The 24,347-nt window shown below is 48.3% G+C and overlaps 1 protein-coding gene across 2 annotated transcripts in view; it reads right to left on the bottom strand.

Annotated features, from left to right (window-relative positions):
* ALG9 (ALG9 alpha-1,2-mannosyltransferase) overlaps positions 1-24,347 on the bottom strand; it is an 85,826-nt gene that overhangs the window by 55,442 nt on the left and 6,037 nt on the right. For both annotated transcript variants that reach the window (XM_069741893.1, XM_069741894.1), the window contains exons 3-8: positions 20,872-21,006; positions 20,684-20,754; positions 19,771-19,859; positions 19,055-19,190; positions 11,797-11,884; positions 8,481-8,586 (exon numbers count right to left, since the gene is read on the bottom strand). In XM_069741893.1, the coding sequence (XP_069597994.1) occupies positions 8,481-8,586; positions 11,797-11,884; positions 19,055-19,190; positions 19,771-19,859; positions 20,684-20,754; positions 20,872-21,006 (625 nt within the window). The remainder of the gene's footprint in view (positions 1-8,480; positions 8,587-11,796; positions 11,885-19,054; positions 19,191-19,770; positions 19,860-20,683; positions 20,755-20,871; positions 21,007-24,347) is intronic.

Genomic DNA, 24,347 nt, shown 5'->3' with positions numbered 1-24,347 from the left:
TCTCTACGCACGCCATCAAGGATGACGAAAAGAGAATCCATCTTTCGGAAAGCGGCCGTGCTAGCCAGGGAGATCCTCACTGCCCTGACGGGGTCCAGCCTGTACAACGATCGCTCCAGAGGATGAGTCGGAGCTGGACAAAAGGAAGGCAAAACGATGTCCTCGCTGAGGTGGAAAGATGAAAACCACCTCGTGAAAAGAAGGAAGGCGGAGGCCTGGGACCACCTTGTCCTGGTGGAAAAACCATAAAGGAAAACCAAATGGAAAAACCATAAAGGAGGTCGGCAAGAAATGGCCGCCAACTCAAACACGCGGCGGATCGAAGAGATAGACTTGAGAAAAGCCACCTTCCGAGATAGAACTGACAGGGAAAACTCCCCGAGAGGCTCAAAAGGGGGGAACCCCTGAGAATAACCAGCACAACCTTTAAATCCCATGAATCCACAGAGGCCCTGTACAGAGGGACAGAGTGGGCTACTCCTTGAAGGAAGGTCTTAACCTGTGGCTGAGAAGATAACGTCTTCTTAAAGAGAAGAAGAGCGCAGGAACCTGGCCCTTTATGGAACTGAGAGCGAAGCCCAAATCCAGTCCTGCCTGAAGGAAAACCAAATGGAAGGCAGGGAAAGGACATAGGTGAAAAGCGGTTGGACTCGCACCAACGAAAGTAAGCCTTTCAGGTACGATAGTAGATCCTGAAAGAAGACGAAGGCTTCCTAGCCTGGATTATAGCGTGACCCATCCGGGCCGAAAGACCGGACGCTCTTAGAACTGTGGAGTCCACAGCCACGCCGTTAAACTGAGCGACCGATAATTCGGGTGGCAGATCGGACCCTGAGACAGCAGATCGGGTCTGTTTGGAAGGCACCAGGGGTGACCGGGAGAAGATTGATGATGTCCACAAACCAAGACCTCCTGGGCCAATCCGGGACGATCAGAATGACCGACACCCATCCCGCCTTGATCTTTTCGACAGCTTGGAAAGCAAGGGAAAGGGGTGGGAACCGATAGGGGAGCGCGAACTGCAACCAAGGAATGGCCAAAGTGTTAACACCACTGTGAGAGGATCGCGGGACCTTGGACCGACCCAAGGGACCTTCCTATTCAATCGGGACGCCATGAGGTGCACATCTGGAGTCCCCCAATCGAAGAGCAATCCGATAGGAAACCTCCTGAAGTACCAGTCCCCTGCCACAAGGCCCTCGCGGCCGAGGAAGTCGGCGGCCTAAATGTCCACGCTGGGGACATGCACTGCGGAGCTCACCAGGACCGTTACCTTTATCCAAAGGAGGATCCTGGAAACTCGGCCGAGGCCAGAGACCGCCGAGTCCACCCCTGGTGGTAGATATATGCCACTGCTGTGTCATTGTCTGTCTAGGCTGCTGAGAATCCTTACCCAGTGAAGGAAAGACAGAAAGATGATCCGGAACTCGAGGACATTGATCGGCAAGGAGGACTCCTGCACCGACCAACAACCCTGAAAAGAACAGGTGACAAAGCCCCGCGCCTCCACCGAGCGGGCTGACGTCCGTCGTCACCACCTGCCAGGGAACTGAAAGGAAAGATATGCTGTGAAGGATCTACTCTGGGATAAGAGAAGTGACCTCGGCCACCAGTCGAGGAACCGTTTGACCCGGGGGGAAAGCCGGATCAGACGATGCAGGGAGAAGACATACCTGTCCCCCTGTGATAGAATAGCCTGCTGAAGAAGTCTTGAATGAAACGGGCGAAGGGAAAATTGCTCCCGATGTTGCAACCAACCTCCTTAGGACCTTTAAGGCCCATCGGAAAGGAGGGGAGCCGAAAACCCTGGAGCAAGCAAACTTCCTGACAAAGGAGGGATATCCTGTGTTCGGGAAGGAAGACTCTGGTCCGACAAGTGTCGAAGAACATGCCCGGAGATACGAGGCGCTGAACAAGATGGAACTTCTTCCTGTTGATGAGCCACCCGCAATGGCTAGAGTGTCGGGAAGATGGATAGACTTTCGGGAGCCTGAAACCGAAATTCCTGAGCCTCCATGGAAGCGATTACTGAACGAGGGAATATCATCCTGAAGTGTCTCCGACGAAACCTCCTGTTCAGCAAATTGAGATCCGGACTGGGACGAACCTTGTCGTCCTCTGATTCGAAGAGAAGCCTGTGAACCGTTGAACCGTTCCTGTTCTGGGACGGGAACGATTACCCCGGATCTAAGGAGGGAAACAATGGCTGTAAAGAAACCCGGGACTAGAGCGGGGTCTCTTGGAGGTTGGGATTCGAAGAAAACGATCCCAGGGCCGTGAAATGAAGATTTTGTATCTAGAGGATACAAGTGCCCTGGCCCATGCGTCCTCTACTGAGGAGACCCAGACGTCCCTGAGGAACAGGAGAAACGGGCTAGAGTGGGTCATGCCTAGGTGGAACTTCCAGTCCTGGACCTGGAGAATCCACCTTAGGAGTAGCGGGGACGCCAGGAAGGAGTGAGTCGAAGAATACCTTATTTTCTTAACGTGCCTGTGGCCTCTGTTGCGAAAAGGAATCTGATGCCGCGAAACGACGCAAAAAAGGCCGAAAAGGACCGAAGTTGCCGCCTAAGAGAACTGGTGCCGCCAGTGGCGTCCTTAATAACTTGGTCCAGCTTGGAACCGAAAGGACGTGATCCTTGAAAAAGCCAGGCTCGTAAGGGACTTCTTTGATGACTCTTGAGCCAAACAGAACGACGGCTGGCAACAACATTACCGGGTGTCTGAGCGGCAGAAGACGCGACGTCCAGAGAACACATTATTCCCCGGCATGAGTAATCTGGGTGGTAACTTCCGCCAGCCAGTCTGGTGGAGCTCCGGCTAGAATGCCCCAATGGAGTTGTTTTAGCCCCTTCGGATACCGACTTCGAAACCCAAGTGCAAGCGGGCATAGGGATGATGCGGCAGGTTCGAGAGCCGAATTCACAAAGGATTCCATGATCCTATCGATGGAACCTGTCAGTCGCCCCACCGGACAGCGTGAGGACTGTGTTGGTGGCAAGTCTAGCGGCCGGCGGATCCACAGGGGGAGAGGTCGTTCTCCATCACCTCTCATTCCAGTTGGCGATGAGATCCGGAGGAAAGAGATATGAGACTCCAAGACGCTTTCCTCTTTGAGAACGTCTGGTCGAATTCGCTCTTTCTCTGGCCAGAAGCTCCTCGATTCAGGATGAGGAGCGAATCCCTTGGGAGGTAGTTTAGACCGTCTAAACGAAACCGCCTGATCTGCAGGTTTCGTAGAGGAATCTTTGTAGCCACAAGTCAGATTGGACGCTCCAACGAGGCTTTGAACCATATCCCTCATGATAAGATATGGTTCGACTCCGGCCCCAAATTATCCTCCGAAGGCACATCAGAGAAAGCCTCGCCTGACTCCGGGGGGGGGAGGATAAGGGGAAACTCGACCGCAGAGAAAGACCGTGGGGCGAGATGGACCGAGAAGATAACTCAGACTGGCGTTCCCGACTGAATCTTTCGCGGCCTGTATTGGAAAACTCGGACAGAGCTTCCTGCGACCCGCTGGCTACTACGGAAGGCTGCAGGGGCAACCGATCGAGCACGGACACAAGGGTCTGGGACACCCGTGTGAGATCCGCTACTGATAGAGACAGAGGGGAGGCCCAACCTGGGGTGGGGACTTCGCTCTGAGGCGGAGCAGCGGGAACAAAATGTGGGTTGCTGCAGGCCTGCCTGAAGGGAGCTTGTGGTTACAAGGCGAACCCTGAAAGTGTTTCACTAAGACACAGGAAAAGGTAGGAGGCCGGGAGCGACCTCCCTTAAAATTAGACCGAACGGGCCCATAAGGGAAATGTCAGAAGATTAGGGGTTTGAGTCAAACTGCGGTGCAGAGGTACTCACGGCAGGCGCTGCGGTGTCCAGATGGAAGGCTGCACGGCTTGGAAGATGCTCCTCAGGAACAATAGCCCCTAGGAGAGCAGGTAGACACATCTGGGGCACTCTTGTCCGGAACTTACTGCAGGCCTGAAGAACAGCAGTGGAACAGAAAGATGGAGCTGCTGCCCTGCAGCCTCTGGTGTGATCCGCGCAGATGATGTGCTGTGCCCCCAGGAGAAAATGCGAGCACGTTGGAATCTCCTGCCCTGGCTCAGCAGCGACGTGGGGGGAAGGGGCGGAGACAGCCCACATGGCGCCGGTAGGCGGAGATTGCAGGGCACAGTTTGTCGGGCGGGAGAAAGCCCGCCCGAAGAAAGCGGAAGTGAAGGAGCGCGGTACCGGAAGTAGGCCCCGGCGGGAGCCGGGACCTAAATTAGAGGCCGGTGCCGCTGGAAAAGAGACCGCGGCCCCGGAACAGTGCACCGCAGAGCAGCGCGGCAGCCTGCCAGGACCGCAGGGACGGGACGTGGCGCCGAAGTAGGCCCCAGCTGAAGCCGGGACCTAAAGGAGAGGCCGGCGCCGCTGGAAAAGAAACCGCGGCCCCGGAACAGTGCACCGCAGAGGAGCGGCAGCCTGCCAGAGCCGCAGGGAGGACGTGACGCGGCGCCGAAGTAGGCCCCGGCAGAAGCTGGGACCTAAATTAGAGGCCGGCGCCGCCGGAAAGGGGATCGCGGCGCCGAAGCACGCAGGGCGGCCGCAGGGGGGAGCGGTGCCGGCGTCGCCAGAAAAGTGACATTGCGGCCGCTGCGCAGTGTGGCCGCAGGGAGGGCACTGCGGCCCCGATGAAGGGGATAGCCCGTAGTGCAGAGCCACTGCTCGTCTTGGTGCCCCTAGGATCCCTTTTAAAATAAAATCAGCGCCGCCATAGAAGATAGTGCAGCGTATTTAGGGCCAACTACTCCCCCACACCGTGAGAGAGTAAGGGGAAGATCTGGAAATTTAGGGGAAATACTCACCTAAACATCCCACGCAGTTACTAACCTGAAGGTATCAGACGTCCACGGAGCTGTGATGGACGTCCTCGTCTCCTCCAACCGACAGGCTCTGGTGGGCGAGTGGGTGGGGGACGGAGCCAGGACCGGACTTCTGAGCACGCTGGTGTGCTAGGATCTTGGTCCTGGAGAGGGATCTATGAGGATACGGGGTGGCAGTACACGCCGTACTCATAGTCCGCATAGTGGGACTACAGGTGTGACTGTTCACCCTGTATCCCTCTGGAAAAATCTGAAAAGAAACGACGCACATTGAGGTAGATAAGGGTCTAATGAAAGACCCGTGTCCACCTCCTACTGACACTAAGCTAAACTGAATATCCTACTTCCTGTCGGTAGGGTGTACACTGCAGAGGAGGAGCTAACTTTTTTATTTGCATAGTGTCAGCCTCCTAGTGGCAGCAGCATACACCCATGGTTTCTGTGTCCCCCAATGAAAGGCGATAGAGAAATAGAGCCAGGGGCGACACATGCTCAGATTAATCTCCGGAGGTGTCCAGCAAAATAGAGCCGGAGGCGGCACATGCTCAGATTAACCTCCAGAGGTGTCCAGCAAAATAGAGCCGGAGGCGGCACATGCTCAGATTAATCTCCGGCGGTGTCCAGCAATATAGAGCCGGAGGCGGCACATGCTCAGATTAACCTCCGGAGGTGTCCAGCAAAATAGAGCCGGAGGCGGCACATGCTCAGATTAATCTCCGGAGGTGTCCAGCAAAATAGAGCCGGAGGCGGCACATGCTCAGATTAATCTCCGGCGGTGTCCAGCAATATAGAGCCGGAGGCGGCACATGCTCAGATTAACCTCCGGAGGTGTCCAGCAAAATAGAGCCGGAGGCGGCACATGCTCAGATTAACCTCCGGCGGTCTTAGCATGTGTTGCCTTCGGCGCCATTTTGCTCAACACCACCGGGACATGAATGTGACCAGGCTGCGCTAAAGTGGAATTTAAAAAAAGAGGCTCATACAAATACAGAGGCAAAGCTAAAGATCCTACCACAGTCCCGCCCCGATGCAAGAAGAGAATATTGCACAAAAACTTCTCCAGTTAATTACACACGAACCAGGTATCCATTAAATGCGTGTATCTGGGCCATTATGGCCACATCTTTAACAGGTTAATTCGTGATGACCGGTTCTCTTTAAAACTACAAAGGTACAATACAAATTATATTAAAACTAGTAAAAAAAAAATCTAAAAAATAAAATAACATATCTAAGACATAAAAAAGTAAAAAGTATAACATATATATTAAAAAATGTCTAGAATATAGCAAAAAGTAAAACATCTAAAAAATATATAGAAAATATTTTTGAAAAAGTTGTAAAAATAAAAATATAACAATATATAAAATAATAAACAAAATAATCTCTCCACTTGGCGTCCTTCTTTTCAAACTTAACCTACAACTATTAACCTTGACGCTGCAGAGCATTTATACCCGTGGATATCAGAGCCCGGCTGACAAGCGCTTCTCTTTTTGTTCTTTGCGCCGTACGGAGGACAGATTTTTGCTTTTCCGCAGCCGTACGCTCCGCAGCTGCTCGTTAAGAAAAAACAGAAGCAGCCGTTCTGGGCGGTAATCGGCAGCGATGCCCTACGTGTGTCACGGCTGCAGGGGACGGACACAGTGCGTCACTGGAGACCAGACCCGTCAGCTGATGACGCAAGGTGTCTGCGGAGGGGAGGCAGAAAAAAAAAAAAAAAAAAGTACAGGAATGTTCACGGTGAGTCATGATTAAAGGCACGCGGCCCTGCTATTCACGTGTCATTGATGCCAACGAGGCCTAGATTACATATAGTGCTCTGGGGCTACGCGATACGTGTACAGACTTATGTACACATACTGTAATGGCCCCCCGAGTTCTCCCTTTCCGCTGCGGCTGAGATGGTTCTTCTCAGTTACTGCACCCTGCTGGGTGACATCTGATGCAACCATGGCAGAGACCCGTCCGACACCTGGGACCTTCCACAAAAGGTGATCGGAGTCAGATCCCATCTCCAACATTTATGCTGCAAAGCAGAATCTGCTCATTTGAAGCTTGAGAGTCCAGTGGGTGGTGCCAAGCAATAACCGACCGCCTCCCACTGGACTCTTAAGCCCCAAATGAGCAGAGATTTCTCCCAAAATTATGTTTCAACTTCCTCCATACGGCCCGTATGAACGTAACAAGCTCTGTTAAAGCAGGATAAATACGCCAGCGTCTAGCTGTTTCCTTAAAGGGGTTGTCCACTACTCAATCACAATATTCCTCTAGGTGGAATACAAACACCTTACACTCACCTCCGGTCCGTTCCAGCAATGTCGGCTGTGCCATGAGGTCACGTGCGTCCCGCAGCCGCTGCGGAGGGGGTGAGAGACTACAGCGTCCATACTCACTTGTGTCAGATGTCCGTTTCATCCAAAGAAAAATAATCGGCTGCAGGGCTCACGTGACATAACGTCACGCCAGCCCCGGTGTCGCCATTGCTGGCGCTGACACAGGAGGAGCGCACCGTAAATGCATTTATTCCTCACCTTTTATAAAGAACGACCTGTCCAGAAATGCAAACGTAACGATGGCTTTCATCCCACCGAAAGCGTTACCGTGCCCCCTTTCATGCACATTTGGCTTTAGTATCTACGAGAATGAAACGTCACACTCGGCACAAGTATTTTTTGGAGGAAACGCACTGATAGACGTCCCCTCCATTATAACATCCACCAGCAAGGATGTAATCCAGCCGTGCTTCGTAATGCACGTGGTGTAAGAGCGCCCCCAGCTGTCCGTATGCAGCAGGTGCCTCCAAAAAAAAGAACCCAGGTGTGCACATACTTTTTTTTTTGTAGGGATGGGGGGTGGTTAGGAGAGGGTTTGCATTAAAAAAAAAATCCTAAAAAAAAAATTTCAAAACTCTATACTATTTCTATTGTAAAGCCTCTTTGCTGGTTTTATGTTCGGGCTTTTGAGATTTTTTTTTTTTTTTTAAAAGCACATGGTGGGAAAAAAAAAAAGAAAGTGCATGTCACTACCATGTAGAGTCTCCTGGTGGAATCCGCTCCAAATCGAAGCACCGTCCAATCAGAGGATGCGGGGAAAAAAAAAACCTTATGAAAAAAATGCAATAACGCTTGAAAACCTCATCAAAATCGATGCAGGAAAAGAAAAACTTCTTCAAAATCGCCCCAGAGCAGCAGTGGAAAACTTAAAAAAAAAACTAACTTGTGATCACCTTGAAAATCTCAGGTGTGCACAGCGTCTTGCAGAAAAACGGGTATTTGCACGTTAAGGCCCAAAAACGAGGCTTTCATAGCGTAACCCCTTCAGGAAACTCTCCTCTTATGGGAAAGTTTCTCATTTCTTGAAGAGTTTTAGAAGAACTTTTTTTTTTTCCCAGATGGGTCTTTGTTTTTGCAGCCTCTGATGGAGACTCTATAAAGTAGTGAGATTGGTGAAGGTCGGACCACTCGGACTCCCACCAAGTAGAGGATGAAGGAGCCACAGACATCGCCTGGTCAGGAATGGAGGTGGCCCCTTCTCTTGGCACACGCTGAGCATATGGGAGTCTATGGATGCGTTCATCGTGTGCACCGGGAACAAGCGTTCGGGACGTACCGTACAAGTCAGGTCCGTGAGGAGTGAAGACGTTATACAGGACGATGTTAAGAGGCGCGATCACCAGCTTCCCGTAATAATAGCTATCGATGGTCACCAATGGCACCTGGGGCACAGAAAGAAGAGATGGGTCGTCAAATACAGAGCGCGGAGGACGGCGGCGCAGGGGACGGCCAATACTGTACAGACTATAATCATGACATAATGCAACAGACAAGATAAGGGCAACACGGGCTGCAACCCATCACCAATATCGGTAAGTACAGTGACCGCTCCACATCGGCCCTGAAACCTTTGTTGCACGAGAGAAAAAAAAAAAAGTGTTGCATGGAGTAAAGAAATTCCTGCAAAAACTACGGACCAACAGATCCCAAATCCAGGGCTGACGTTAGGACCAGGCAAACTACTACAGCAGGGGCCCCCAGCCAGTGGCGTGCTGCTAATACATTACACCCCTGTGGGGGTGGGCACATTACACCCCTGTTGTGCACTGGGGGCTGCATTACACTCCTGTGGGGGCTACATTATACCTCTGTCGAGGACTATAGGATGCATTATACTATATGGAGGGCTACGGGGCATTATACAATATGGACGGAGGACTATGGGGTGCATTATACTATATGGAGCACTATGGGGTGCATTATACTATATGGAGCACTATGGGGTGCATTATACTATATGTAGGACTACGGGGTGCATTATACTATATGGAGCACTATGGGGTGCATTATACTATACAGAGGACTATGGGGTGCATTATATTATACGGAGGACTATAGGATGCATTATACTATATGGAGGGCTACGGGGCATTATACAATATAGACGACTATGGGGTGCATTATACTATATGGAGCACTATGGGGTGCATTATACTATACAGAGGACTATGGGGAGTGCATTAAACTATACGGAGCACTATGAGGTGAATTATACTATACGGAGGACTATGGGGTGCATTATACTATACGGAGGACTATGGGGTGCATTATACTATACGGAGGACTATGGGGTGTAGTCCGTTAAGGCCGCCAATGACTGCAATGTCGGATGCATCGCTAGCGCACGCCCACACTGGGCGTGTGCTAGGGATGTGCCGTCATTGAGTGACGGTCCCTGAGACGCGGGCTGCAGCGTTTCCGGGTCCATCACTGCTAGCGCAGATAGAGATAGCAGATGCTCTATGTGCACTAGCGCGATGTAAACGTCGGCACTTGCGTTACAGCAGCCCGTTAGCGTATGTGCTGAACGGGCTGCTGCTAACGCAGTGTGAACCAGGCCTTATACTAAATGGAGTACTATGGGGTGCATTATACTATATGGAGAACTATGGGGTGAATTACCGTATACTCTTTGGAGAACTATGGGGTGAATTATACTATACGGAGGACTATGGAGTGCATTATACTATACGGAGGACTATGGAGAGTGCATTAAACTATACGGAGAACTATAGATGCGGTGCATTATACTATACGGAGGACTATGGGGTGCATTATACTATACGGAGGACTATGGGGTGCATTATACAATATAGACGACTATGGGGTGCATTATACTATATGGAGCACTATGGGGTGCATTATACTATATGGAGGACTATGGGGAGTGCATTATACTATATTGATGACTATGTGGAGTGTATTATACTATACGGAGGACTATGGGGTGCATTATACTATACGGAGGACTATGGGGTGCATTATACTATATTGATGACTATGGGAAGTGTATTATACTATATGGAGGACTATGGGGTGCATTATACTATATGGAGGACTATGGGGTGCATTATACTATATTGAGGACTATGGGGTGCATTATACTATATTGAGGACTATGGGGTGCATTTTACTATATGGAGGACTATGGGGTGCATTTTACTATATGGAGGACTATGGGGTGCATTTTACTATATGGAGGACTATGGGGTGCATTTTACTATATGGAGGACTATGGGATGTATTATACTATATTGAGGACTATGGGGTGCATTTTACTATATGGAGGACTATGGGGTGCATTTTACTATATGGAGGACTATGGGGTGCATTATACTATATGGAGGACTATGGGGTGCATTATGCTATATGGAACACTATTGGGTGAATTATACTATAGGGAGGACTATGGGGTGCATTATACTATATGGAGGACTATGGGGAGCATTATACTATATGGAGCACTATGGGGTGCATTATGCTATATGGAGGACTATGGGGTGCAGTATACTATATGGAGCACTATGGGGTGCATTATGCTATATGGGTCACTATTCGGTGAATTATACTAGATGTAGGACTATGGGGTGCATTATACTATATGGAGGACTATGGGGAGTGCATTATACTATATGGAACACTATGGGGTGCATTATACTATATGGAGGACTATGGGGTGCTTTATACTATATGGAGGACTATGGGGTGCATTATACTATATGGAGCACTATGGGGTGCATTATGCTATATGGAGCACTATTGGGTGAATTATACTATATGGAGGACTATGGGGTGCATTATACTATATGTAGGACTATGGGGTGCATTATATGAAACAAGCAAAATGCTGCCTATTCATCGAGTGATTGGATTGTTTATGCCGGAACAGAAATCATTGTTCTCGGCAGCACATCGCCCGATGTGAGCTACAGATGTGCTACTGATAACTTGATATGTACGGGGACAGATTGATCTATTAGTGACCATTCTGTGCCCGTTATTGTTCCTCAACCGGTGTAAAGAAGCCGGAAACAAGTGAACGAATACAATATTGTTGCTCGCACGTTTAACAGCCTGAACTCAGCGCATGTAACTACAACCAAAATGTTTGTGTTATGTGGAATATGTGAGCATTTGGGGCCCCACATTAAACTTTTGCCCAGGGCCCCATATTGTAAAAATTCAGCCCTGCCCAAATCTACAGGGTGTGTCATGCGTTGATGGTGTCCGTCAGGCCAAAGTGAAGCTGGAGTTGAGCAAACAGAGAAGTAAGGAACTATTGGCAGTCCGCGCCCACCAGACGCGAGCCCTGGCACCTCTACTGATTGATGGGCCTGACATGGTCTCACCGGACCTATCCGAAAAAACCCTGGCGATGCCAACAGAAAGGAAGCAGTTCCCAGGGCTCACGGATTACCAACATGACCGCTGGATCCAAGATGTATGGAGGTGAACGATCCTTACTGCAGAAGTCCAACGTGCTTCCTCCTGACTGCACCTCCCTATTTACCCCACGGGATGAGCTGCTGAACAAGAACGTGTTTAGCTCTTTAGTTCTAGACTGTGCATACTCACCAAGCGACCGTACTCACCAGTAATAATATTATCGCCACTAGACACCAGTTAATAAAACTCTTCAATTTGTGTTTCAGAAACAGAAAATCAAAGGCGATGGGCACACTGAAACAACAGGAGAAAAACGTTTCAATTCTGCAATCTTCATTCCTTTATTCATTTTTTGCCCTCCCTTATGACTTGGATACTTTCCTACCTCTCCACACTCTGATCTATCATATCCTGCTTCCTCCTTCCTGATGGTATCTCTTACGGCGCAGTCAGACGGCAGTACATCACAGACAACAATTGTATCCCAAAGTTCGGACTGGCCGACGGCTCTCCTGACCAGAGTGACAGTATGTATTTCAATGCAGCTATGACGCTCGGTTCAGGAGAGCGGCTGGCCAGTCTGAGCACTGCGATATGGTCGTCTGTGTCTGACTACGCCCTAACACTGATAGAAAGGTGGGGGGAGAGCGGATATGGCTGACACAACCATGAGCGGTGTCAGTAATAGCAGGACAACCAGCTATGTACAGAAGCTGCGTAGTCTCTACAGCAGAAAACTATGGGAAAATGTTAATGAAAACTAAGTAAAGATGAACACTAATGTTTTTTTTTTTTTTTGTCAGATAAATTTTTATTGAACATAATAAATGTTATCTATTCATACAACAAAGTGCATTTGTGTTTTTCATTTTAACAAGAAAATATACCCCTTCTCCCCCCTCCCTCCTTCAGATAACCAACCCCAACTTTCCCCCCTCCTCCCCAAGAAGATCATTTTTATTACAGACAAATTGTATTATTAACATTATTTACCACAACCTCTTAATCATTCCCATTTAGCCATGGCTGCCATAGCTTTTGAAAAAACCCCATCCTATTCCTCTTGGTATAAATGCTTTTTTCGAGCTGGACAATATGATTCACCTGTGCGGTAAATTCTCGTCTGGTTGGAGGTTCCTCCCTAATCCAGTATCTCGCAATCACTTTCCTTGCAACGAAGAGCAATCTAGCTATTGCCATTTTGGCAGTTTCATCAGCCGACAACTCCTCCACATACCCAAGTATACAAACCACTGGATCCCTGGGAATCGCACATCCATAAAGCACTCCAATTTGGTTCAACACTGCTACCCAATATGAAAAGAGCCTGGGGCACACCCACAACATGTGGAGCATACCCGCCTCCGTCTGAGTGCACCTAGGGCACTCAGAATCCAATCTCACTCCGGCTTTGAACAACAAGTCAGGTGTCCTATAGGCCCTATTAACCACATACAATTGCGAGAGTCTCCCAGGCTCACTCATTGACAATTTAGGTATGTATTCCAGAATAGACCCCCATTTGTCATCGTCTATTTCCCCCAGTTCGGCCTCCCATTTTCCTCTAGCTTTAATCGGGTAATCCTCCAAGAATGTGTGTAGTAAATCCCCATATACTTCCGATATAGCCCCCTTTGTTCCATTGTTATTTAGAATACAGTCTAACATGAGATCTTTCTGAACCACTATGGGCCCCCTCTTCCTCTGTGCCTGAAAAGCGTGCTGAACTCTCCTATATTGATACCATTTTAATCCCGGAAACTGAAATTCCTGCCGAAGCGCATCATAAGATCTAAGACTCCCACTGTGAATCAATTGTCCTAATAGCCTAATACCCTTTTCTCTCCATTCTCCCATTCCTTCCATATGGTTAAATTCTTGAAGAGATGAGTTATCCCAGATAGGTGAAAATTCCGTGAAGCCCCCAATTCCCCTAATACGCTTCAGCATCTGCCATACTCTATGAATTAAATTCATGGTGGGAAAGCCATTCCCCAATTTCCTAAATAGTCCTGATTCCAGACCCAAACTCAAGGGCCATACCCCGCTAATATGCACCAGACTACTGTGACCCATTTCTTCTACTAACCCTTTCCCCCATCCCCTAAGATGTTGGCTCTGTGCAGCCATAAAGTATAACCATGGGTTGGGTAACGCAAGCCCCCCCTCATCTTTGGGTCTCTGCAAAGTCTCCTGCCTAATCCTCGGGCTCTTCTTTCCCCACACCAACTCTCCAAATATCGATTTCAGCTTACGGAATGTTCTCATCGGGATCCATACCGGAGAATTATGTAGGACATACAGGATCTGAGGCATCACCACCATCTTAAGGAGATTTACTCTTCCTACCACTGACAAATTTAGCTTACTCCAAGCTGAGATCTTAGTGCGTATCTTAGTTACTAAAGGCTCGAGATTAAGTTCCTCAAATCTAGTTAAGGGAAGAGCTACCTGAATCCCCAAATATTTAAACTGAGTGACCACCCTTAATTTTGTATCTTCTTCCACCTCCCTTGTACAATCCACTTCTCTATCTATCTGCATAACGCTCGATTTGTCCCAATTAATAACTAGCCCTGAAATTTGCCCAAATCTCTCGATTAATGCTATTACATTTCTTAGTGGTTCCCCAGAGCTCTCAAGGAAAAGCAGTATGTCATCTGCATATAAGGCGATTTTTTCCTCCATCTTCCCATATAAAAACCCTTTCACCATTTGAGACCGTCTGATAGTCGCTGCCAGCGGTTCCACCGCCAAAGCAAACAGCAGCGGGGACAACGGGCACCCCTGCCTTGTACCTCTAAAAAGCTGAAAGCTGTCTGACATCATATTGTTCACCCTGATTTTGGCCACCGGAGAGGAGTATAGGAGTCTCACCCATGACACAAAGACTGGCCCAAACCCACAACGACTCAGCACCGACCACAGGTATTGCCATTCTATACTATCAAAGGCCTTGTGTGCATCGAGGGAAACCACCACTCTCTTGCCAGCATTATCAGCCGGTATTTGCATATTAAGAAATAGCCTTCTCAAGTTAATGGCAGTTGATTTATTAGGCATAAAGCCTGATTGGTCCGAATGAACCACTTTTTCTATCACCCGGGTCAGCCTGTTCGCCAGGGCCTTAGCCAGAATCTTGACATCTGTCGTTAGGAGTGATATCGGCCTATATGACTCCGGCAATCTTGGGTTCTTGTCTGGTTTGGGGATGACCACAATAATGGCCTCCCTCATGGAATCAGGCAATATACCCCTCTCCAGTGACTCCTCAAAGACCTCCAACAACTGAGCCATCAGCTCCTCAGCAAAGTTGCCGTATATTTCGACAGGAATGCCGTCCGCCCCCGGCGCCTTCCCTCCCGCCATGGACCTCAAGGCCCCCTCCAATTCCTCCACCGTAAACGGCCTATCCAACCATTCTCTATCCTCTGTCTCTATTCTAGGCAAGTCTGCCACCTCTAAGAACCTGTCAATTTCTTCTTCTCCCTGTTCCAATCGTGATGTATATAGTTTGCTGTAAAAACCCTTAAATCCTTCCATAATTTGGGCCCCCTGTGTAACAATACTGCCATTTTCCAATTCTAGGGCATGTACATGTGCCGATTCCCTTTGCGCCGATGCCACCACCGACAGCAGATGCCCCACTTTCTCTCCCTCCGCATAAAATGCCTCTCTTTGGAAATTCCTTGTCCTTTCTGCTCTACGCAAGTGTAACTTATTCACCTCCTCCTGAGCCTTCTTCATACGTTTTATGGTGTCCTGTGAGCGCAGATCATTCAATGCAGCCTCCGCTACCTTCAATTCTTCCATTATCGCTTTATCAGATTCCCTTGTTCGTGTTTTGTGCCTAGATATCTCTCTAAATAATATCCCCCTCAAGAATGCCTTCATGGTATCCCACACCACATATTTCGCTGCACTACCTTTATTAATTAGAAAGAACTCCTCCAGCTCCTCCCCTATCTTTCCCATATCCAGAATTTGCAACCAGAAAGGGTTAATTTTCCACCCCCGCTTAGCTATCTCCCCCAGGCTTTCAATTTTCAGTGTTACCACAAGCGGACTATGGTCCGAGACTACCCTAGCCATATACGCCACCTCCTCCACTAGCCCGTCCATTCCTTCATTGCCCAGGGCCAAATCGATGCGAGACAACGAGCCATGTGTCGCCGAATAGCAGGAAAAGCAGTACGTGTCAGTGTTACGGACTCTCCACAGATCCCTCCATGCTACTTCTTTCAAATAACTACCAAACGCTGTCTCATTCCCTTCCACCCTCAGCTGTGCGTGTTGACCCTTATCCCAGTGATCGTTAATAATGTTATTGACATCTCCCAATATAAGCAAAGGAACTCCTCCCCATCTACCGGCTATATTAAGAATTTCCTGCAGTTTTTTCCCCGAGTACGGTGGAGGAATATATACCGACACTACACATATCAATTTAGCGAATACTTTACACACTAGGAATACATATTGTCCATCACTGTCTATCGTCACCTCCACCTCCTCAAACGGTACGTTCGTGTGCACCAGAATCGACACCCCTCTAGCATAGTTCGAGAACGTCGCATGGTACGCCCTCCTCACCCATCTTTTATGCAGTATATCCACTTTTTCTTTTACTAAATGGGTTTCCTGAAGGCATATCAGCGAGGGCCTCTGTTTCAAGATATATTGCAAAATCGCCGTACGCTTTGTATTGTTTGATAGACCTCTAATGTTCCAGCTCAAAATTTTAACTTTATCTCCCATCATATTGCCAAACAATGAAAATATTCTTCTCCCATCCTTTGATCTTCTTCCCCCCTCCCCTAAACTGACCCCTCCCCCCCCAAACCTCCCCCCCATCCCTCATTATTACAAATTAACCTAAACCTTACCTCTCCCTCCCTCAATAACCTCCTCCCTCACAAAACTCCTACTCCCTCTCTATATGAGAAAAAGGGGAACGTACTAACACTCCTACCAGTGACTTAGAAGCCGACACTCACCCACAATAAATTTCCCACTATCCAACAGTCGTTCCCCTCCCCCCGCCCATCTGAAACATAATGTAAAAACAGTTGCGCCGCCGAACACAACCAAAGCGCACTAGTCCTTCAAAACAAGTTACTCCAGTATTCTGTCACAGTGAACCCGTAGCTCAGTTAATTCTGTCAGATGAACACTTTAGACAGAAAATCACTCCTGATCCTCCTCAGCGGTTCCCTTTCGCTTCAATACGCTTCGCGTTCAGATCCAACCAGTGTGACACTTCCTCAGGGCTCTGGAAAAAGTGGACCTTATCCATAGCCACCACGCGTAGTTTTGCCGGATACATCATAGAATAAGCCAGGCCCAGTTCACGCAGACGTCTTTTAGTCTCTCCAAACTTCATCCTAAGCCTCTGCACAATTGTGGAATAGTCAGGATAGATGGATACTCGATTTCCATCGATGGTTAATTCCTCCATATTCCTGGCCTTCCTCATCAGAATATCTCGGTCTCTATAATTCAGGATTTTAGCCAGAAAAGTCCTTGGAGGGGATCCAGGGGGCAAAGGTCTGGACGGCACCCTGTGCGCTCTTTCAACCGCGAATAACTTAGTGAGACTATCTCCTCCCACCTTAGTTTTCAACCATGTTTCAATAAATTCCGTGGGGTTGTTTCCTTCTGCCTTTTCAGGCACACCAACAATTCTCAAGTTATTCCTACGTGAGCGGTTCTCCAGATCGTCAGTTTTAAGCTCCAACTCTGAAATGCGCTGGATGTATTTTTTCTCCCTTTTAGTCATTTCGGCAATTTGGTCCTCCGCTCCCCCTACACGTTCCTCTAACAGTTCAACTCTCCCCTCCATTTTGTGCATGGCTGAGCGAAACGAGGAGACCTCCCCCTTCAGGCCATCCACCTGAGCAGTTAGGGTTGTTAAAGCAGTCTTGCAAGACAATATAGCAGAGAAAATGTCCCTCAGGGTCGGCTCCGCAGCCTCATCAATACATACAGTTCCGAACACTAATGGTTAAATGGGCTCTCCGGGGTAGAACACAAAAATAGTCAAAACCTCAACATGTTCTTGTTGTTGACTCATTAATGAGGGTCCGACTGCAGGGAAACCCAATTGATCGCAAGAATAGGGGTCCTGTGCCCTTATGTTAATCAGTACAGCCTATAAGTGACCAATACTTGACCTCTTCTTTGGGTCTAGGTGTGGGTGACACACGTGCACGACCACACATTGAATGAAGAAGTGCTCATGTATGTGCACAATTGCTCCATTCACACTAGGGACATAAGACCGCCATTCCCAGAATCAGTGGTGGTCCCAGTGGTCAGCCTTGCACCAATGTCACCTACATCACCTATCCAGTGGTGTTGGGTGATCGGTGGTGGTCCAAGTGGTCAGCCTTGCACCGATGTCCCCTACATCATCTATCCGGTGGTGTTGGGTGATCGGTGGTGGTGGTCCCAGTGGTCAGCCTTGCACCGATGTCACCTACATCATCTATCCGGTGGTGGGTGATCGGTGGTGGTCCAAGTGGTCAGCCTTGCACCGATGTCCCCTACATCATCTATCCGGTGGTGTTGGGTGATCGGTGGTGGTGGTCCCAGTGGTCAGCCTTGCACCGATGTCACCTACATCATCTATCCGGTGGTGGGTGATCGGTGGTGGTCCCAGTGGTCAGCCTTGCACCGATGTCACCTACATCATCTATCCAGTGGTGGTGTGTGATCAGTGGTGGTCCCAGTGGTCAGCCTTGCACAGATGTCACCTACGTCATTTATCCGGTGGTGTTGGGTGATCGGTGGTGGTCCCAGTGGTCAGTCTAGCACCCATGTCTCCTACATCATCTATCTGGTGGTGGGTGATCAGTGGTGGTCCCAGTGGTCAGCCTTGCACCGACGTCACCTACATCTATCCGGTGGTGGGTGATCGGTGGTGGTCTCAGTGGTCAGCTTTGTACCTATGTCACCTACATCATCTATCTGGTGGTGGTGGGTGATCGGTGGTAGTCTCAGTGGTCAGCATTGCACCGACGTCACCTACATCTATCCGGTGGTGGGTGATCGGTGGTGGTCTCAGTGGTCAGCTTTGTACCTATGTCACCTACATCATCTATCTGGTGGTGGTGGGTGATTGGTGGTGGTCTCAGTGGTCAGCTTTGCACCTATGTCACCTACATGATCTATCCGGTGGTGGTGTGTTAACCCCTTTAATGGATTTCTAGCTTCCCAATTTAATTGAGCACCACAAGCCATAAAGGCACCGCCGGGCTGAGATCTGTACGTCCATTGTGTGTTTGATGTAAAAGTCAATGTGAGCTTACACAGCAGATCCACGGAAAGGAACATATGGACTTGTGTGGGATTATTATAGCAGAGCATACGCTACAGCGTGTGTGGAAACAATGAAGTCTGCTGCACATAAACCAGAGAGCAGTGTTTGTACAAGTATATTATAGATGTAAGAGTGTTTCTTACCCCAGTACTACGCTAAAAGGCCAGCCCCAAAATGCCCCGGCCGCCACACCCAACACGGCCACCGAGACCTTCTCCATGTACCAGCCCGTCATGGCGATCAGCGTGGTGTACATGCAGAAACTGCTGGGGAGGTACGCTGCAGGAGGAAAGGAGGAATCATTAAGGAAAGCAGCACATCCACCATTCAATGGATTTTACTTCTAACTGGTGGACAGGTCATAAATGCACAAGATGGGAATAACCCTTCAATCACTTCCCGACTAGTGATCTCTGGAGCTTGTGTTTTACAGCAGGCGCCTGCATCTAACAGCAGCAACCAGAGCGAGCTCTGATCGCTGCTGTTAACCACTGTTTATGCCACCGACAGGCTCTGACGCTACGATCGCATGATCCACACCGGATGTGCAACGTCTGAACCTTCAATTTGCAGGACTCTGTTCCAGCGACCATGTCACTAGTCTGTGGTGGACAGGTGGGAGACCTGCAAGCTTCCTCCTTCCGGCCAAAGCCCCGACACCTCTTCTGATTATTAGACTCGGCGTTACGTCACACATGGCGGCCCTACTAATCAGAGGAGGAGCCGGGAATTCTGGCAGGGAGAAGGAGGTTTGCAGGGCTCTGGACTACTAACCTGGCCACTGTACCGGGATCCTGCAAATCGACCCGCTAAGCATCGCACCAAGAGAGGGTATATCCAAAATGTAATCATCACCTACCGGCAGCCGAGCAAAACATTCCCGTGCTGAGGACAAGGAACGCCAACATCAGACGCCCAACATGGAGGCCAAATCTTTTGCACACAGCCCTAGAGAGACAGAGTAAGTATAATACGTGCGGTAAAACTGCGCTGTCGTCTGTGCCCACACATATCACAGGGTGTAACGGCAAGAAATAGGGCTGATCGGTCAATAAAGGATTTAGATTGTGAGCTCCAATGGGGACAGGAAGCGATATAAGTCCTGTGATGACACTCTGCACAGCGCTGCGGTGTATGCTGGTGCTACATAGATATATTAATACAAACATTCAAAGTATATTTTCTCTGAAAAGCAGGAGCAAATTAGGGAATAGCATATGTGGTTGCAATCATGCTGTCAGGATTCGATGCTGCCCGCAGTTTTTTCAGCAGTACTGAATACGAGGTTTTCTCTTCTAGGAGTGTCTCTTCCTGTAATACAGGTTGAATATGAGCTGTGGGTGTCCAGGGTGCTGCAGTCTTCATTTCCTCAACGCAGCTTCTATCCTGCACTCACTACTTCTTAAAGTGCTTTCCTCCTTTGTAACCCTTTTTATCTGCTCTCCCTGAGACTGTAGATACTTTCTCCCCTCTCCAAAACCCTTTGCTTTAAAACCTGCTAGTTTTCTTTTAGTGACATATCACATTACAACGCCTCAGTGATAGAGATGTACATAGCAATCGCACATTTTTGCGCTCAAATGCAACCAGTTATACAATATTTGCACATACCATACCCCTAGCTGCTGCAGAACTTATTTTTGCAAAGGATAACGGCAATGTATAACAATGAACATAAGCTCCACGTGTCCTAGCGGACGGCCAACAGCCGCAGCAGCGCGTAACATGAGAGGCGCTGGATAACTCATTTATAGGAATTATTAGATACTTACTTGTAGAAATAAAGCTCACATACGCAGCTGCAGAAAGCCAAAAAGCACCGGATGAAGTAAAAGACCAGAACCTGACAAAGGAAAGAAAAAAAAACATATTATGAGCAAAAAGACACAAGAGACTAAATGGGAAATATATAAGAAATCAAAAACAAAAGAAGAAAAAGCAACTAATCTCATCCCGCTACCTTGTTCGTCTGGAGAACATTGGCATGGAACCACGCGGGTAAAGCGTGCAGCCACAGGTAGGCGTAGGAGCGGACAGCGTAGGCTGGAGAATATTCCCACGTCTGGAAGCCTTTTCCGTATACGAGGTAGTGAGTCTATAAAAGAAAACGGTATGAAGGAAAAAGTATTAATGGAAGGCATAATTTGTACATATTTTTTTATTATGAAGAATTTGCAATGAAGTGATACTTAAGGCAAAAGATAAAAGAAAACAATAGTCTATCCAGAACTCCTGATGTGCTGTTTGAAGCCTGATCTAATATTCATATTTTTCTCCTGTGGGTGTGTCTCCCAGTAATATAGGCTGGATGTGAGCTGTGTGTGTCTCCCCCAGTAATATAGGATGGATGTGAGCTCTGTGTGTCTCTCTCAGTAATATAGGCTGCATGTGAGCTCTGTGTGTCTCTCCCAGTAATATAGGCTGGATGTGAGGTCTGTGTGTCTCTCCCAGTAATATAGGCTGGATGTGAGCTCTGTGTGTCTCTCCCAGTAATATAGGCTGGATGTGAGCTCTGTGTGTCTCTCCCAGTAATATAGGCTGGATGTGAGCTCTGTGTGTCTCTCCCAGTAATATAGGCTGGATGTGAGGTCTGTGTGTCTCTCCCAGTAATATAGGGTGGATGTGAGGTCTGTGTGTCTCTCCCAGTAATATAGGGTGGATGTGAGGTCTGTGTGCCTCTCCCAGTAATATAGGCTGGATGTGAGCTCTGTGTGTCTCTCCCAGTAATATAGGCTGGATGTGAGCTCTGTGTGTCTCTCCCAGTAATATAGGCTGGATGTGAGGTCTGTGTGTCTCTCCCAGTAATATAGGGTGGATGTGAGGTCTGTGTGTCTCTCCCAGTAATATAGGGTGGATGTGAGCTCTGTGTGCCTCTCCCAGTAATATAGGCTATATGTGAGCTCTGTGTGTCTCTACCAGTAATATAGGCTGGATGTGAGCTCTGTGTGTCTCTCCCAGTAATATAGGCTGGATGTGAGATTTGTGTGTCTCTCCCAGTAATATAGGATGTGTTGTGAATTCTGTGGCTGAATTCACTCCTGTGGTCACAAGTGGTACTGCAGCTTCTGAGCTTCCTCCCTCAGGTGTTCTGGTGAGCTCGTTAACTGCTTCATTACTTAACTCCGCCTGATGCTGCTATCCTTGCTCCTTGTCAATGTTTCAGTGTTGGATCTGAGCTTCTCCTGATTGTTCCTGTGACCTGCTGCTCTGTATAGCTAAGTGCTTTTTGTTTTTTTGTTGCTTTTTTTCTGTCCAGCTTGTCTTTTGTTTTGCTGGAAGCTCTGAGACGCAAAGGGTGTACCGCCGTGCCGTTAGTTCGGCACGGTGGGTTTTTTTTGCCCCCTTTGCGTGGTTTTGCTTTAGGGTTTTTTGTAGACTGCAAAGTTCGCTTTACTGTCCTCGCTCTGTCCTAGAATATCGGGCCCCACTTTGCTGAATCTATTTCATCCCTACGTTTTGTCTTTTCATCTTACTCACAGTCATTATATGTGGGGGGCTGCCTTTTCCTTTGGGGAATTTCTCTGGGGCAAGTCAGGCCTATTTTTCTATCTTCAGGCTAGCTAGTTTCTTAGGCTGTGCCGAGTTGCCTAGGTAGTTGTTAGGCGCAATCCACAGCCGCTTTTAGTTGTGTTTAGGATAGGATCAGGTGTGCAGTCTACAGAGTTTCCACGTCTCAGAGCTCGTTCTTGTATTTTTGGGTATTTGTCAGATCACTGTGTGCGCTCTGATCGCTAAGCACACTGTGTTTCTGGATTGCCTTCATAACACCTGTCATTAGCAAACATAACAAGGATGGATGTGAGCTCTTTGTGTCTCTCCCAGTAATATAGGCTGGATGTGAGCTCTGTGTGTCTCTTCCAGTAATATAGGCTGGATGTGAGGTCTGTGTGTCTCTCCCAGTAATATAGGTTGGATGTGTGGTCTTTGTGTCTCTCCCAGTAATATAGGATGGATGTGAGCTCTGTGTGTCTCTCCCAGTAATATAGGTTGGATGTGAGATCTGTGCGTCTCTCCCAGTAATATAGGCTGGATGTGAGCTCTGTGTCTCTCCCAGTAATATAGGCTGGATGTGAGCTCTGTGTGTCTCTCCCAGTAATATAGGCTGGATGTGAGCTGTGTGTCTCTCCCAGTAATATAGGTTGGATGTGAGCTCTGTGTGTCTCTCCCAGTAATATAGGCTGGATGTGAGATCTGTGTGTCTCTCCCAGTAATATAGTCTGGATGTGAGCTCTGTGTGTCTCTCCCAGTAATATAGGCTGGATTTGAGCTCTGTGTGTCTCTTCCAGTAATATAGGCTGTATGTGACCTCTGTGTGTCTCTCCCGGTAATATAGGCTGGATGTGAGCTCTGTGTGTCTCTCCAAGTAATATAGGCTGGATTTGAGCTCTGTGTGTCTCTTCCAGTAATATAGGCTGTATGTGACCTCTGTGTGTCTCTCCCAGTAATATAGGCTGGATGTGAGCTCTGTGTGTCTCTCCCAGTAATATAGGTTGGATGTGAGCTCTGCGTGTCTCTCCCAGTAATATAGGCTGGATGTAAGGTCTGTGTGTCTCTCCCAGTAATATAGGCTGGATGTGAGCTCTGTGTGTCTCTTCCAGTAATATAGGCTGGATGTGAGCTCTGTGTGTCTCTCCCAGTAATATAGGCTGGATTTGAGCTCTGTGTGTCTCTTCCAGTAATATAGGCTGTATGTGACCTCTGTGTGTCTCTCCCAGTAATATAGGCTGGATGTGAGCTCTGTGTGTCTCTCCCAGTAATATAGGTTGGATGTGAGATCTGTGTGTCTCTCCCAGTAATATAGGATGGATGTGAGCTCTGTGTGTCTCTCCCAGTAATATAGGCTGGATGTGAGCTCTGTGTGTCTCTCCCAGTAATATAGGCTGGATGTGAGCTGTGTGTCTCTCCCAGTAATATAGGTTGGATGTGAGATTTGTGTGTCTCTCCCAGTAATATAGGCTGGATGTGAGCTCTGTGTGTCTCTCCCAGTAATATAGGCTGGATGTGAGCTGTGTGTCTCTCCCAGTAATATAGGTTGGATGTGAGATTTGTGTGTCTCTCCCAGTAAGATAGGCTGGATGTGAGCTCTGTGTCTCTCCCAGTAAGATAGGCTGGATGTGAGCTCTGTGTGTCTCTCCCAGTAATATAGGCTGGATGTGAGCTCTGTGTGTCTCTCCCAGTAATATAGGTTGGATGTGAGATCTGTGTGTCTCTCCCAGTAATATAGGCTGTACAGTTAGGGCCAGAAATATTTGGACAGTGACAAGTTTTGTTATTTTAGCTGTTTACAAAAACATGTTCAGAAATACAATTATATATGTAATATGGGCTGAAAGTGCACACTCCCAGCTGCAATATGATAGTTTCCACATCCAAATCGGAGAAAGGGTTTAGGAATCATAGCTCTGTAATGCATAGCGTCCTCTTTTTCAAGGGACC

Source organism: Ranitomeya imitator, chromosome 10, assembly GCF_032444005.1.
Source record: "Ranitomeya imitator isolate aRanImi1 chromosome 10, aRanImi1.pri, whole genome shotgun sequence".
NCBI classification, from domain to species: domain Eukaryota; kingdom Metazoa; phylum Chordata; class Amphibia; order Anura; family Dendrobatidae; genus Ranitomeya; species Ranitomeya imitator.
Note: the sequence above shows the minus strand (reverse complement) of the source record. Positions and strands in the feature narration are given on the sequence as shown.